We start from the raw sequence: 15145 nt of genomic DNA, 5'->3' as shown, positions 1-15145 counted from the left end.
AAGCTTTCCGTCGATCCTCGCACTTGTTGTTCCAGCATTTTTTTTGTTAATTTTGTTGTAAGCTACTAAATTGTTACCACTTTACAAAATTGGAAGAATTAGTAACCAATTATGTGTTTTGTTTTTCAAAATTTGGCAGATTAGTAACTAGTTACTATTCTGAAAGAAAAAAAAAACTGATAATGCGATGTATTTATATCTTTAGGAGATAATTTATGTGCTTACACGTATATTTTAATATTTTTTTCCTGTCTAAAAATATATAGAGTTGAATAGATTGACCATTTTTGCAACAAAATAAAAATATAAAGTACTCTAAGGTGCAAGTTTAAAAATTCAAGGAGTAGAATAATATTATAGGTGCCATTATTAGAAATAACGATATACTTTTTTACATTTTATTATTTGTTTGGATCTTATGTTTTGATTTAATTTTTAGATATTGTATTTTTATAAAATAGTTCAAATATATTCTCAAATATAAATTTGATTAAAGTTTTTTTTTTTAACTAAAATCACAAATAATTTACTAAACTAACAACTAATATTTGTGTTATTATATTCAATTTATTTTTCATCAAAATCAAAATTAAAAATCTATTTGAACTATTTTTATAAAACACAATGTCCAAAAATAATTTGGTCCAAAAAAAAAAAAAAAGTATAAATCTTAAAAAACCACAACCACAGTTGAGATATCATACGACACGTCGTACACTTCAGAAAACAAATAAAACGACACGTCGTTTTCTTAACCTACGCCGTGGCGCGTAGTGCAACACTACACATCTCCCTCCTTATCTATATCCACTAATCCACTCTCAGCTCCCGACGAGTTCAGTGTTCTAAAACAGAGCTCAACAATGGCGTCCTCTGCTCTCACTTCCACTCTCACCCCTTCTCCTCCTTCCTCTTCTTCATCATTATTTACAAAATCACCCAAATCTCTCTCGCAATTTCCATCTTCTTCACCCGCCATTTCCTTCACTCACAGCTTCAGACCTTTCTCTTCGAAATCGAATCTTTTTGTTTCATCGACGAAGACCACCCCAGGCCTAGTCGTCCGGGTTCAGACGCTTGACTTCTCCGGTTCGTTCTTCGAAGGCGGGATTGTATCCGATGATGACTCGTCATCTCCACCGGGGTCAGGCTTGGCCGCCGTGGAGGACAAAGAGGAGCCTCAATGCCCACCCGGGCTGAGACAGTATGAGACTATGGCGGTTTTGAGGCCCGATATGTCCGAAGACGAGCGACTTGCGCTTACCCAGAAGTACGAAGAGGTAAAATTTTCAGTATAATTTCTTGTCTTTCGTTTTCTTTATTAGGCTTTGTTTGGTTATTTGGAAAATAGAGGAAAGAAATAACTGTATTATGTGATAGCATAGCGACCCTAGTAGAAGTAGATTATGATTAGTATAAAATAACACTATAAATATATAGTACTCCTAGGCACTACCTGCATTTTGCTTGTATTTGAAGGAGAAAGGAGGAAAGTTTTTTCCTTTAGAGAAGTCCTAGAGTTTGTTTGGTTAAGCTTTTTAACAAGTTAAAAACACTCACCAAACAATCCATGGCCTGAAATGTGCTTGGTGAAATCCAAAAGAACTATTAATTGAACAATTTTGTTCAAATTTACACCTAAAATCTGAGGCTTTCATGTGGAACTCTCCTAAAAAAGATCACCCAAATCAGTTCATTTTTGCCAAAATGATCACTGCTCAAGTGGCCTATCTTATTCTCCAATTGTAATATAACATTGAAAATAACTACTTTCATGGTGAGAACTAACAATATTATAGGGTTTTGTATGTTTGGGTTGGGACAAGATATATTAATAAGCAATTAGAAAATGTTACCTGGTAAGAATATGTGCTGCAAATCTGTACTCATTTCATTTGACAATGGTAAAGGAAGGATGGAATAATTTATTGTGTTGATACCATTTGGTGACGAATTTGTCCAGCCTATTTCTCTACAATATACTTTTTGGGATCAAAAGTTTGTCTTCTTGTTAAGTTTCTTCGCTGGATAAATACTTTACCTTTCCCATTAATTTTAGTCCACAAGTGTTCTTATTCGGATGTTATACTTTAGTGTTTCTTTATAATGTTCCCAATTTCTTCACTTGGAAAAGTTACTGTGCCTTGGTACCTTATGTCCTGTGGGACATTTAAGAATGCTGATAGTTGATTGTGGACTCTTGAAATTTGTGGCTTACTTTAGCATTTAAAATGAGACAAGGGTATCTTACTTCAAATTGGGTCCATTGTTTGCTAATGTGTGAGAAATGAGCAGCAATTTTAGTTTGGTTATTCTCTTGTTCCAACTTTGATGTTAACCTCCTGTGGTATAGAGTTCAGGACATGAGTTAATTCAGTGAACATTCTTAGAAATGGGGTTCTCATAGTTACCTTTTTATATGGAGAAGTCTTTTCATTATGTACTTGTCTCAAGTTGACATTCCTTGTAATAGTATTCTATTCTCAGTAGCATTGGCCCTTGGTGAAGATTCTTTAGAATAGTTTATTGAAGATGGATTCATGACGTAAACCGTTGTAAGAATGATGTGAAACTTATTTCTACTTGAGTTCCTTGTTATTGCAAAGCATTCTAAACAAGATTAACTGATGTAAAATCTAGTTGGATTCTACACTTTATGTTTCTCACTTAATTTTTTTAAGGATTTACATGTTGACTGTGTTGTTCACCATAGTGAACCATTGATCATAAGGTCATCTCAATTATGCATTTTTTTTTAATTGGATACTTGTCCTTGCATTAACTACCACAAACCTCTTGGGGCAACCTATTGGCCTAACTACTTGACGTAGCCCTTGGGTATTTAGTATTCTTATTTTGATCATTGACTTCTCGAGAACTAGTGTGTGAAACTAGTTTTTGGTCTTCTTGAACCATAAATTTCGTATTTTGATAATAACCCTACCACCATGAATTATGGCAACCAAGAATAATCTCAAGCAGAAAACAATGGTCAAAATAGTCAAGTAAGATGTCATATAATGAATTGTTGTTGTTTGAGGGCCTAATCATGGTAATTTATGCTTACAAAGTATGTTATGAATAGAGTTTGCAAAAAGCAGCGTACCGAAGGTATGAACCTACTTTCACGAGGCTGTTGGAAGATAATTTCTAAGAAATTTGCTGATGATTTGAATTTTTCAGTTGCTTGTTGCTGGAGGTGGCATGTACATTGAGGTTTTCAACAGAGGAGTAATTCCACTAGCCTATGGCATCAAGAGGAAGAACAAAGCTGGAGAGACTAACACTTACTTGGATGGTATCTATCTCCTCTTTACCTATTTCACTAAACCAGAGTCCGTTGAAGCTTTTGAAGGGGTGCTGAAAACAGACGACGACGTCATCCGATCAATGAGCTTCAAAATAAGGAAGAGGAAATATTAATTACAGTCCTCCAATTCATTTGTGTAGCTTTTTCAGAGAGAAATAACAAGTTTTGGAAGGGAAATTAAATGTTCTATACTTCTCTGTAATATCATCATCATAAGCTCATGTTGATCTAATTTCCAATGCCTTGTTATTCAGATCCTATTCGTTTTTTTGTAAACATGGTTGGACTAATGAAATAGGACAAATTTGTAATTGTGTAAAGTTGCAAATTCACTGGCTTTCCTTACCTTGTTCCTACTTAGAAACATTTCATTCAAGATTTTAGCCCAAGTGAGTACATAATGAGCTACTTATCAATCTCTTTCTCTATTGATTTGTCTTGAATTTTACTCTAGTCCCATCCCAACTGTATTAGGTCTCTATAAACAGTCTCTAAACATCTTTAGACACTATTTTTCACATTTTTTCTACATATCAAGTAAAAAAAAACAACTAATGAAATCTAAAGCTTATCTTCATCCTTTGTTAGGTCACCTTTCTTATCATCCTACTGCTAGAAAAGGGACTAGATAGAAAGAGATAATGTGAGGTGGTGGTTATTCTAGTAGTTGGAAGTGAAAGGACTACAGATGGTCAGAAAATTATTCATAAATTTTATATATGGAGAATTTGGAAGAAGAAACTCTTTTTACTTCTTTTTTTTTTTTTGGGGTTTTTTAGTCAATTCTTCAATTAATCACTTCTTGAAATAATAACAAGATGACTTGATTTTAATTATATTATCCCATACCCTATGGAAGTGGTCATTTTGAAGGTTTATACAAGATCATGGCTATAAAGTACCAATACCATTTTACATTGGTTAGTACAATTTAGATTAGGTCCCACATATTATATTTTAAATTAAAATATATGAGTATATTTCCCAAGTATTAATTAGAGTGACATCAATGCTATTATCAACTTCACAAAATACTACTATAAATTTTTCAAATTTGTACTTTAATATAACTAAGTGGAGCTGCTTCCATCATCATGCATGTCTATAATTTTAGACAATAAAATAAAAACCCTTTTAATTTTTTTAAGGAGAGAAAAAAAAGAAAGTGAAACTAGTCTTTGATGATTGATCTCTTTTCCTTTAATTTGCCTGACAAAGAGGGTAGTCATTCTCCATTATGACACATGATCCAACTTTGTGCAAGGAAGCAGCCACCATTAAAAAAGTCTGCAAAAACAAGATTAGATAAAGAAAGAGATATAAAGTTGATATCTTTCTCTATTTTAATAATATATATATATTTATACAAATATATATATATATTTATATGTTTGTGTATATAACCCTCAACGGTGAAAAATCACTTTCTGATATTTGATGTTGATGACAGCACTCACTACTGATCATATCAAAAGAACATAACACATACTTAGTTACTTTATTCATTAATATTGTTTGTAATGAAAACTTTTATTCAGTTCTTATCAACCTCATACTAACTTGGCAACCATTAATATTTCTCAGCCGCCGCATATAGAACAGTGTCATTTTGTGAAAAAGATTGCTGAGAATATAAAAGTGGGATCACTTTAGCTCAGTTAAAACAAAAGTATGATAAAAGAAATGGAATGAGTCTCTCATTTTATATATATATTTAAGGGAATTTTTCTTTATGTGCATCCCTTTTTAAGTTCTATTAGTGGGGTTCTCAATATTTTCAATTTTTCAACAGTTTTCGGCGCGAATTTTTTTTATGACCGTGTATATTGTAGCTATTTAGAACATCAGCGTAATTTTCAAAAAATTCCGAATAGTTTATGATAACGAAAACTTAATTCAAACATGTTGTACGCGTGATTAATTTTTTTTATGCTCGTAGAAATCAACATGTTTGAACTTAGTTTTCGGTACTGTAAATTATTCAGAATTTTCTGAAAATTTGCAGGATGCTCTAAATAGTTACAATATACACGATCATAAAAAAAAATCGCGCCGAAAACTGTTCACAGGTCGAGAAACACTGAGAGCCCTACCCGTAGAGCTTAGGGCTTTAAGCCCTGTATAAAAATTGTGTATATGTATACATATATTAAGGTAGAGAATCTGATTTTGAGTGGTGAAGATTGACATATGATCTCATGACCAGTTGCCCACTCTGCTGTGATATAAAAGTAAAGAGAGCTTTCTTCGTGATCCACCAACAATAGAAAGATCTTCTTAATTTAAATACACCAAGAGAAAAAGTAAGAAGAATATATATATAAATACATATATTTATGGTAATGGGGTCAAGATGTAACCTTGTTGGAACATAAATATATGAAACACATAAAAAAGTGCATCAGAAAAAGCAAGAAACCATGAAAGTTGGTCTCATTTTCTGTAGACCAAAATTAGTGTCTGCCATGCTTAATTAAGTGGCCCAATTAATTATATCATCAGTTAGATTAGACTATATATTCTGATCTCATTGAGATTAGAGAAACACTGTAAGAAAATATTGGTAAACTAAAGAAGTATAATCAAGGGTAAGAGTTTTTTTTCCTTTATTTTCTTTATGTTATGTACTATAATTGAAGCCAGATTATACTTAAGCTAATAATAAAAAGATTAATGGGGTTACTTTGAAACTGTGCTTTTAATATAAAACACAGTCGAACCCATCAAAATACCATGTGGACATGCCCTATTGATGCTCTTTTCTCAATCTCTTGTTGTGTAATGATGTAAAGTTGAAAGCACCCAGAAGAAAAAAATTGCTTTTGGGTAATGCCCAGATGAAAAATATATTCCCTTTATATATTTTAGTGAGAAAAAAGAAAAAGAAAAAAAGGAGAGGTCTCTAAACTCTATACATTATCTCCACAGAATTTCCACATATATGTATATATATGCATGGCTATTAATTTACTAAGGAGAAAACTTGGTATCTTCAACTCACTCACTCATATACTCTATGTTGTCCACTAATTTTAGCCCAAGTTCATTTGCTTAGCTTGAGTAGACAAATAAATATACGGAAAAATAACCAAGGGAATGATATCTGCTTATTATCCACGTGGACAACTCTAGTTTCTTGTGGACATTGTTAGGGGTCTTGGGTTTAACCGAGCTACGGACACGAAGGTTGTGAAGTGCAAGCTCAGAATATTAAAGCAGCTGTCGAAGCACGAGCTTAGAGGAGATATCCAGCTCGTGGTAGTTCTACTATATTGCATATCCGCGTATCCCTAGAGACTCGGATCCCTTTATACGTATATTTATGACCAAACTGTCATATTTAATATCCCACATATTATGAGTACATTTACTTTGTGATCAGATCATATCCCAATATAAATGAGAATTATTTGTATTAAATGTAATAATTATGTAAATGCGTGATTGACTCACGCAGTTACCCAAATCTATCCATGAAATTCCCTTATAAATATTGAGAATATTGGACAGGAAATGAGACAATTTTTCTGTAATACCGACATTCTACCAAAATAGAGAGAGTGAAACAGCAATAATATAGACTCGTGGACTAGGTAGGGGTGAGCATCTAAACCGACATACCGCGGTGACCGACCGCACCGCACCATACTACACCGCAAACCGCGGTGCCAAAAGTGTAATGGTTCGGTATGGTTTGTATTTTAGCTAAACCGCGCGGTGCGGTGCGGTGCGCGGTTTGGCGGTGTGAAATTTTGGTTTGCACCGCACCGCACCGCATACTTACAAATATATTAAAAAAAAATAAACTTTACATATATACCATTTTTTATAGTTACCCAATATGGGAGACTTGTATATTTTTTTTGTGTTTCACTGAACTTAATTGATAACTTGTGATGTTGTTTAGAACTTATTAAAGATTTGTTATGAACTAAGGATCTAGTATTTTTTAAAAAATTTAAATTTTGTTATGACATATTTTTTAACACAAACCGTGGAAAACCGCCCAAACCACACCGCAAAAAATGGTTTAGTTTGGTCGGTTTGGTGCAACCAAATCACACCGCATGGTGTGTTCTAGATACTAAACCGCACTTGTGGCGTGGTGTATTAAAAAGTGTTCAAACCGCCCAAACCACACCGTGCTCACCCCTAGGACTAGGTGAATTTTAATCACTGAACCACGTAAAAATTCTGTGTTCTTGAGTGAATTCATTTATTTTTCATTACGATTTATTAAGTACTAATCTACTTGTATTATTTCTTAGTACAATCACTCTCCTTAAAAGTAAAACTTGTTTTGAAACACTATTAACTACTATGTAAGAGTTTGGTTCTACAATGTAGTTGTTTGGACATATATAGAAAAAGAATAATAAACAAGTGTGTTACCACGTACGCAAGATGTGATTGGACCAAATTAAAGCCTTTATATATTTCTCAGAAGAAAGTGTAGGTATCTAAAATAGTATTGCTATGAGATATTTATACTGCCCTACATCACTTAATATGTATACATTGATTAATTAATTTTAGTATTGGCTCTTAGATTCATACTTATGTATGATTTAATGTTAAATTTAACCAATCACTATGTACCCTATTAAGGTAGTGGTGGGATGATGTATAATACCCATAACAATATTTTTTTTAGGGTAGTTTTCCGGTGCACCACCCAAAAAGAGACACTGGTGCATCCCTCTCTAGTATTCTGCTCGAGAAGTATTTTTGGAGCAATTTTTTTTATAGTCGTGTATATTGTAGTTATTTAGAGCATTCTGCAAATTTTCAGGAAATTTCGAATAATTTATAGTGTAGAAAACAAAGTTCAAATAGTTTGTTGCATGCGTGATTATTTTTTTTACGTACGTGGAAGGTAACATGTTTGAACCTTATTTTTGACACTGTAAATTATTCAGAATTTCCCAAAAATTTGTAAAATGCTCTAAATAACTACAATATACACGACCATAAAAACAAAATGCCGAAAATACTTCCTAAGCCAAAAACACCAAAAGGATATACTGATGTACCTCTAAGAGGTGCACCGAAGAATCCTCCTATCTTTTATATCTAATACCATTATTGAACAAGCATGCTGCCTAATTATGAAGATGGGCCTCACATGTTATAGATATATAGAAATATATGTATACATACATGTTAGTGATATGTCTATACTAAAGTTTGGGAAATGCCCATTTTGCTAAACTTTCACAAGTGTCTGTTTAAAAGTTGTTTGTTAGGTTATTGACTTGCCAACTATATATGGATTAGATCTAACAGCTGATAAAAAGATCAAATCTGATATTGGCCTAAAAGCAAGAGGTAGTTACCTACCTTAGAAAGCAACAATTACAACAGTTGGAAAAAAATAAAAAAAAAGTTGAAGTGAGTTTGGAATTTTCTACCAAATGCTTTAGACTCATTATCACTGTTTATTAATCTATCACCCAACTCATAAAATTGAGTTTGAGGCAAGGCAATGATGTTAGGGCCCATTGTTGAAGAAGGGAAAAGGAAGATATATGGGCTCAGTGCTTATGAGGGGCCCATATTTGAGTGGAGATAGATGGGCTTGTCCCATCATTGGAAAAAAAGAAGAATATATACCATAATATTATTGTAGTTTTTGGCTTCTATTTTTTTTGTCGAGATTTATACTTTTTTTTAATTTTGTATTTTTTTATTATTTATTTAGATTTTTTATTTTTTAAAATTTATTTTTTTATCTTATATTTTGTAAAATAGTTCAAATAGACTTTTAAACTTAATTTTGATGAAGAAAAAATTAAATATAACAACACAGTTTTTAAGTAGAATGATTTTATTTTTGTTCTGAATTGTTAGTCTGGTAAATTATTTGTAATTTTAGTTGAGAAAACTTTAATCAAAATCGAATTTAGGGTTCTATTTGAACCATTTTACAAAATATAGGGTCCAAAAAATAATTTATCAAAATACAGAATCCAAACAAATAATGAGACAAAACAATAATTCAAAAAAAAAGTATAATCCCTTCTTTTTTATCATAAGCACAAAGTTACATTATTACTCATATGCTCTTTCCCCAATCTAAAAGCAATCATTAAGTATCTCTCTCACCCTCTTTTCAGACCATTATGGTAATAAATTATATTAAAAAAAAAATCTTCCTCACCTGCACTTTTAGTTTTTAATCAAGTAGCACTAAATATAAATATATATATTTATATATATAATATCTTTTTTTCTTCTTCTCCTTCTCCTATAGTCTCCATAGGCAAAATTTAAGGTTTATTTCTTCAATCCCTTTAAAAAGAACAACTCCTCTCTTTCACTCTTTCAAAACACTCATCTCTCTCTTTCTCCACAAACTTATATATATACACATACATATCTATATAGCTAGGTTTGTTAGTTTTATTTTTTCTACATAATCACCATAGAAATCAAATCTTATATTGATCAAAAGTATAGTATAGTGATCATCATCATCATCATCATCATCAAGATCAAGATCAAGATCAAGATGGGAGTTCCTCAATCTCCAACCCCACCTCATCTTTATCCACAGGCTCTTCAACTCAAGCTTTATCAAGCCTTCATATTCTCAATCCCTATTCTCTTCTCCATCATACTCTTTCTCTTGTTTTACTTGTTCTATCTCAAAAGAAGAGCTTCCAATAATAATAACAACAACAATAATAATACTAATCCTTCTCCTCTTCATTCACGTCCAATAAGATCTCACCAAACTTATATTTCCTCAGTAAATCTCTCTCTCTTTCTCTATATATATACATATATATTGATATATATAGCACTATTCACATTGATATATGCATATGTATATATATACATTTCATACTAATTTGTACATGTATTTGCTCATTGTTATAGCCATGTCATCGGTTGGATTTGAAGGTGGAGCTCAAAGATGACCTTCCAATAATTCTATTTGATGAAGAATTGAGGAAAAAGGATTCTCAGTAAGAAATTATTTTTCTCTCTAATTTTATCTTTTATTTTATCAAAATTATTTTTCTTATATGGTCTTTGGTTTGGAAACATTTGTATTTGTGTGTGGTCCATATTCAATCACCACCCATGTGCTCAACATTTTTTTGTGTTAATAAACATATCACATCTTGGAAGGTGGTGAATATAGGCCAGTTTCCAGATGAGAGAGAGACTTTTCCACCATCAATAATATTCCTTTAGACTCTTTAAACACGTCTAGAAAATAGTCCAATATTTTGTACAGTACTTATTCTTTGCAACCAGTAAATAGCCCTAGAAGAAATTTAGTATATATATATATATATATAGAGAGGAGAATTCTTTTATAGGTATTTCACTTTAAGCCCTACCGGTAGGGTTCTTAGTGTTTCTCGACCTGTGAACAGTTTTCGGCGCAACTTTTTTTTTATGACCATATATATTGTAGCTATTTAGAGCATCCTACAAATTTTCAGAAAATTTTGAATAGTTTACAGTACCGAAAACTAGGTTCAAACATGTTGTTTTCCACGCACATAAAAAAAAATTAATCACGCGTGCAACAACATGTTTGAACCTAGTTTTCGGTACTGTAAATTATTCGAAATTTTCTGAAAATTTGCAGATGCTCTAAATAGCTACAATATACACGGTCATAAAAAAAATCACGCCGAAAACTATTCACAGGTTGTAAACACTGAGAGCCCTGTTGGTAGGGCTTAAAGTGAAGCCCCTATAGGAGAATTCTCATATATATATATACATATATCTATTGTGATTCCGGCTCGTGAATTGTTTTCTGTATAATTTTTTTTAATGACTGTGTTTATTGTAGTTATTTAGAGCATCTGCAAATTTTCAGGAAATTCCGAATAATTTATAGTGCTGAAAAACTAGGTTCAAACAGGTTGTTGCACGTGTGACTAATTTTTTGTATGTGCGTAGAAAATAGTCTGTTTGAACTTAATTTTTGGCCATGTAAATTCTTCAGAATTTTATGAAAATTTGCAGAATGTTCTAAATAACTACAATATACACGTTTATAAAAAAATCACACCCAAAATTATTCACGACCCGGAAAATACAAAATGTATGAACCAATGCATAACTTGTTAGGTATCACCATAAAGTTAATTTATATATATAAAAATGGAGAAGGAGAACAAATTAAGATAAGGATTTAATTAGTTATATATTTGTATGGTGAGAATAGACGTCTAGGAATGTGACAATCATGAAAGAGAAATGAATTTGTGGGGATGAGCTTAATTTTAAAGATGCCTCTCAATAGTGTGCTTTTTTTCTTTTCTTTTCTAGTCAACTATACTAGTGAAGTGGATATAATTAAGAAAGAAAATAGTGTATATGTATAGTCACTTTGAATTTTATCCATTTTCCAAATATTGGAATACATCCCATTTTGTAGTGCGAATTTTATTTTATGTATATAAATTAAGATGTGATACAATCTGAATTTAGTTTGATATACTTAAATTTCTTATAGTCCTTTGATCAATCTAGCTGTTAATATGCTTATTTGTAGAAAGTTTGATATACTTAGATTTTTAATAATTAATAACCGTTCGATTAATGCAGCTATCGATTTGATGATTTATAGAATGATATACTTAAACTTCTAATGATTAACAATCGTCTGATCAATCCAGTTATTGATTTAATGATTTATAAAATAATATACGTAAATTTCTAATGATTAACAATCGTCTGATCAATCTAGCTAGCTATTGATTTGATGATTTATAAAATGATATACTTAAACTTCTAATGATTAACAATCGTCCGATCAATCTAGCTATTAATCCGATAATTTGTGAAAAGAACAGAATACCCGGGACAAAATTTGATCCATAATTTATTTTTGTAATTTAATAATTATCATCACATTCATCAAAGAAGCAAATAAATTGGAGGCTATATATAATTATATAATATATTGTATATTTATTGATGAACAGATGTTGTGTTTGCTTGGGAGACTATATAATGAAAGAAGAGTTACTCCAAGTCCCTTCATGCAAGCACGTTTTCCACATAGATTGCATACATCTCTGGCTCCACACAAACACAACTTGCCCACTTTGTAGATGCTCAGTCTTTCCGGCCACCGCCACACCTCCCAAACTCACCAGCAACCCTAATCCGTCGGCCGCCACCGCCTCGGCCGAGCCGCTCCCACCGCAGCCGGTTTCCAATCAGACTCCTCCTCCACAAGTGATTCAAGTGTCACTAGAAGTACAACACAATCCACAACAAGAAGAGCAACCTATTATTGATAGAAGTGGGATCACTACTACTACTACTACAAATACAAATGAGAATAGTAATAATAACAATATGGAACGTTATTTTGACTCAGGATCAGTTGTTATCTATATCCAAACACATGGTACATCTATACATGAACAACAGCCAAATACTAGTTAATAATATCATATTGGTTTTGTGGAGGAGCACACACAGTTTTGTAGATTATTATGTACCGTTGATTATTGTTTTTGCTTGTAAAATCAGATGGCCTGAGATGATCATCTTAAAACATTAAACAAAGAGAGCCTTTTCTAATATTGTTAAAAAAATTTCTTCTTTGTTTTATAGGTTATAATAATTTCACAGCTTGATTAAAAAATTGTGGATCTTTGTTAAATATACACGTACAATAAAATGAGTCATGTGTTTGGCCTAGCGGTGGAGGTCTCTTGCTTTGAACCAATAGGTTATAGGTTCAATCAAAATCCAAGCCAAAAAATTGTATGTATATGTAGGATGTTTTTATGGTAGGGGATAGAAAAATTGTCCCACCTGTGCGGCTCTTTCGTGTTTCTGACCATGAATAGTTTTCAGCGCGATTTTTTGCATGACCATATATATTGTAGTTATTTAAAGCATCCTGTAAATTTTTAAAAAAATTCAGAATAATTTTCAGTGCTAAAAACTAGGTTCAATCATACTGTTTTTCATGTACATACAAAAATTAGTCACGCGTAAAACAATTTGTTTTAAAACTAATTTTCAAAACAGCAAATTATTCGAAATTTTAAGAAAATTTGAAAAATGCATTTAGAATAATTTACAATAGTGAAAATTAAGTTAAATGATGTTGTTTTTCATACACATACAAAAATTAGTCACTCATAAAACAAAATGTTTTAAAACTAATTTTCAAAACAATAAATTATTCAAAATTTGAAAAATGCTTTAAATAATTAGGATATAGATGTATATGCACATATATTTTCTCTGTATAAAGAGAGAAATAAAATAAAAGACATATCGTCGACAGCAGGGTTCGAACCTGCGCGGGCGAAGCCCAACAGATTTCAAGTCTGTCTCCTTAACCACTCGGACATATCGACTATTGATGTTTTAGTCTATTCTACATTATTTATTTATCTAAATATAATATATTTCATATGATTTTTTATTTATTTTTATTTTATGTAATTATGTTCACATATCATTATATCATATATGTTTGAGTCTATACGGTCGTGTACAAAAAAAAATAGTAAAAAAAAGGCTTTCATAATTTGTTTTTTAAAATACAAAACGTTCGTGTGTTATAGGATTTTTAAAGTGAATGCTATTATTTGTTATTTTTTTATATCTAAATTGAATATTATTAAGGATTTATAATTTTGTGGTGTTTTGTCTTATTACCTGTTTGGATTCTGTGTTTTGACAAATTATTTTTTGGACCCTATATTTTGTAAAATTGTTAAAATAGAACTCTAAACTCGATTTTGGTCAATATTTTCTCAACTAAAATCACAAATAATTTATCAAACTAACAATCCAGAACAAAAATAAAATCATTCTACTTAAAAACTGTATTGTTATATTCAATTTTTTCTTCATCAAAATTGAGTTTATGATTCTATTTTAACTATTTTACAAAACATAGAGTCCAAAAAATAATTTTTCAAAATACAAAGTCCAAACAGGTAATGAGACAAAACACAATATCCAAAATACAGGGTCTCATCAATCTCTTTCTTCGCTTGTTCTATAATTTGAACGACAAAGACTATAACTTATTTTGTGAAGGTCCTTTTCTTTCCAAATTATGAGATTATTCTGTGGAATTCCTTAGCACTCGAATATTGACTCGATGCATTTTTTCTACTCTTGTCCATCCATTGACGAGTTTGTTGATAGATGTTTGTTTTAAATTTTAATTTTCTGGTTTATTATGAGTAAGTAGCCTTGTGGACTATTTTGGTTGTAATTGAGTTGAAAATGCTTAATCAAATTCCTTGTAGGATTTTTGTTTCATTCAAAAGATTTATAGTAAAGTTTTTCATATCAAATATGAATATTAAAAATAATGTAATTTTTTAAAAATTAAAATTAAAAAATCCCAAAAAAGGAATAATTATTATTATAAATAGTATATGTTAGAATTAATTTTGAAAAAAAAAAAAGTATTTAGCTTTGTTTTTTTGGAAAATTTACACATACAAATTTAAACTTTATTATATTAATAAGACACAAAAGCATAATTACATAATGATCATTTTGCTAATATTTCTATTTAAAATTTGAATAAAAACAACATAACAATTATAACTTAATTTTTTTTTTCCAAAATAATCTCAATGTATAATAACTTCATATTTGACTCTGATAATATAAATTTATAGATATTATTTGCAGCAACTCTGATAATATTTTATAATAAATACTTGACATAAATGTTAAAGCGCAGCATTTTTTTTTTGTATAATTTTAATGTAAATTTTTAAAAATGAAATATTTCTATATTTTAAAAATAAGTTTGCATTTCTTTCTTTTTCTAATAGTTTTTTTTTTCAATTAATTTATTTTTCACATATT

The 15145-nt window shown here is 30.8% G+C and overlaps 2 protein-coding genes and 1 non-coding gene across 3 annotated transcripts; 2 read left to right on the top strand and 1 right to left on the bottom strand.

The window, feature by feature from the left end:
• Positions 1-819: 819 nt before the first annotated feature.
• LOC133778639 (small ribosomal subunit protein bS6c) lies at positions 820-3655 on the top strand. The gene is made up of 2 exons (XM_062218626.1): positions 820-1280; positions 3184-3655. Exons 1-2 carry the CDS (start codon positions 864-866, stop codon positions 3421-3423), a joined length of 657 nt encoding a protein of 218 aa, XP_062074610.1. The 5' UTR covers positions 820-863; the 3' UTR covers positions 3424-3655.
• Positions 3656-9538: 5883 nt separating this feature from the next.
• LOC133778637 (probable E3 ubiquitin-protein ligase RHA4A) lies at positions 9539-12765 on the top strand. Its single transcript, XM_062218625.1, has 3 exons — positions 9539-10061; positions 10193-10281; positions 12268-12765. Exons 1-3 carry the CDS (start codon positions 9822-9824, stop codon positions 12734-12736), a joined length of 798 nt encoding a protein of 265 aa, XP_062074609.1. The 5' UTR covers positions 9539-9821; the 3' UTR covers positions 12737-12765.
• An 818-nt stretch (positions 12766-13583) lies between these two features.
• TRNAS-UGA (transfer RNA serine (anticodon UGA)) lies at positions 13584-13665 on the bottom strand. Its single transcript has one exon. It is a non-coding gene; the product is annotated as a tRNA-Ser (tRNA).
• Between the last annotated feature and the right edge of the window lie 1480 nt (positions 13666-15145).

Source organism: Humulus lupulus, chromosome 5 (assembly GCF_963169125.1).
Source record: "Humulus lupulus chromosome 5, drHumLupu1.1, whole genome shotgun sequence".
In the NCBI taxonomy this organism is placed as follows: Eukaryota; Viridiplantae; Streptophyta; class Magnoliopsida; order Rosales; family Cannabaceae; genus Humulus; species Humulus lupulus.
The sequence above is the reverse complement of the archived record's forward strand: the minus strand, read 5'-3'. Positions and strand labels throughout refer to the sequence as shown.

Bases quoted from the DNA above. Each gene is read 5' to 3' on its own strand.
- LOC133778637 (XM_062218625.1), top strand. From the start codon at position 9,822: ATGGGAGTTCCTCAATCTCCAACCCCACCTCATCTTTATCCACAGGCT. The intron at 10,062-10,192 runs GTAAATCTCTCT...TCATTGTTATAG, and splicing joins ACCAAACTTATATTTCCTCA to CCATGTCATCGGTTGGATTT. The intron at 10,282-12,267 runs GTAAGAAATTAT...ATTGATGAACAG, and splicing joins TTGAGGAAAAAGGATTCTCA to ATGTTGTGTTTGCTTGGGAG.
- LOC133778639 (XM_062218626.1), top strand. From the start codon at position 864: ATGGCGTCCTCTGCTCTCACTTCCACTCTCACCCCTTCTCCTCCTTCC. The intron at 1,281-3,183 runs GTAAAATTTTCA...TGAATTTTTCAG, and splicing joins TTACCCAGAAGTACGAAGAG to TTGCTTGTTGCTGGAGGTGG.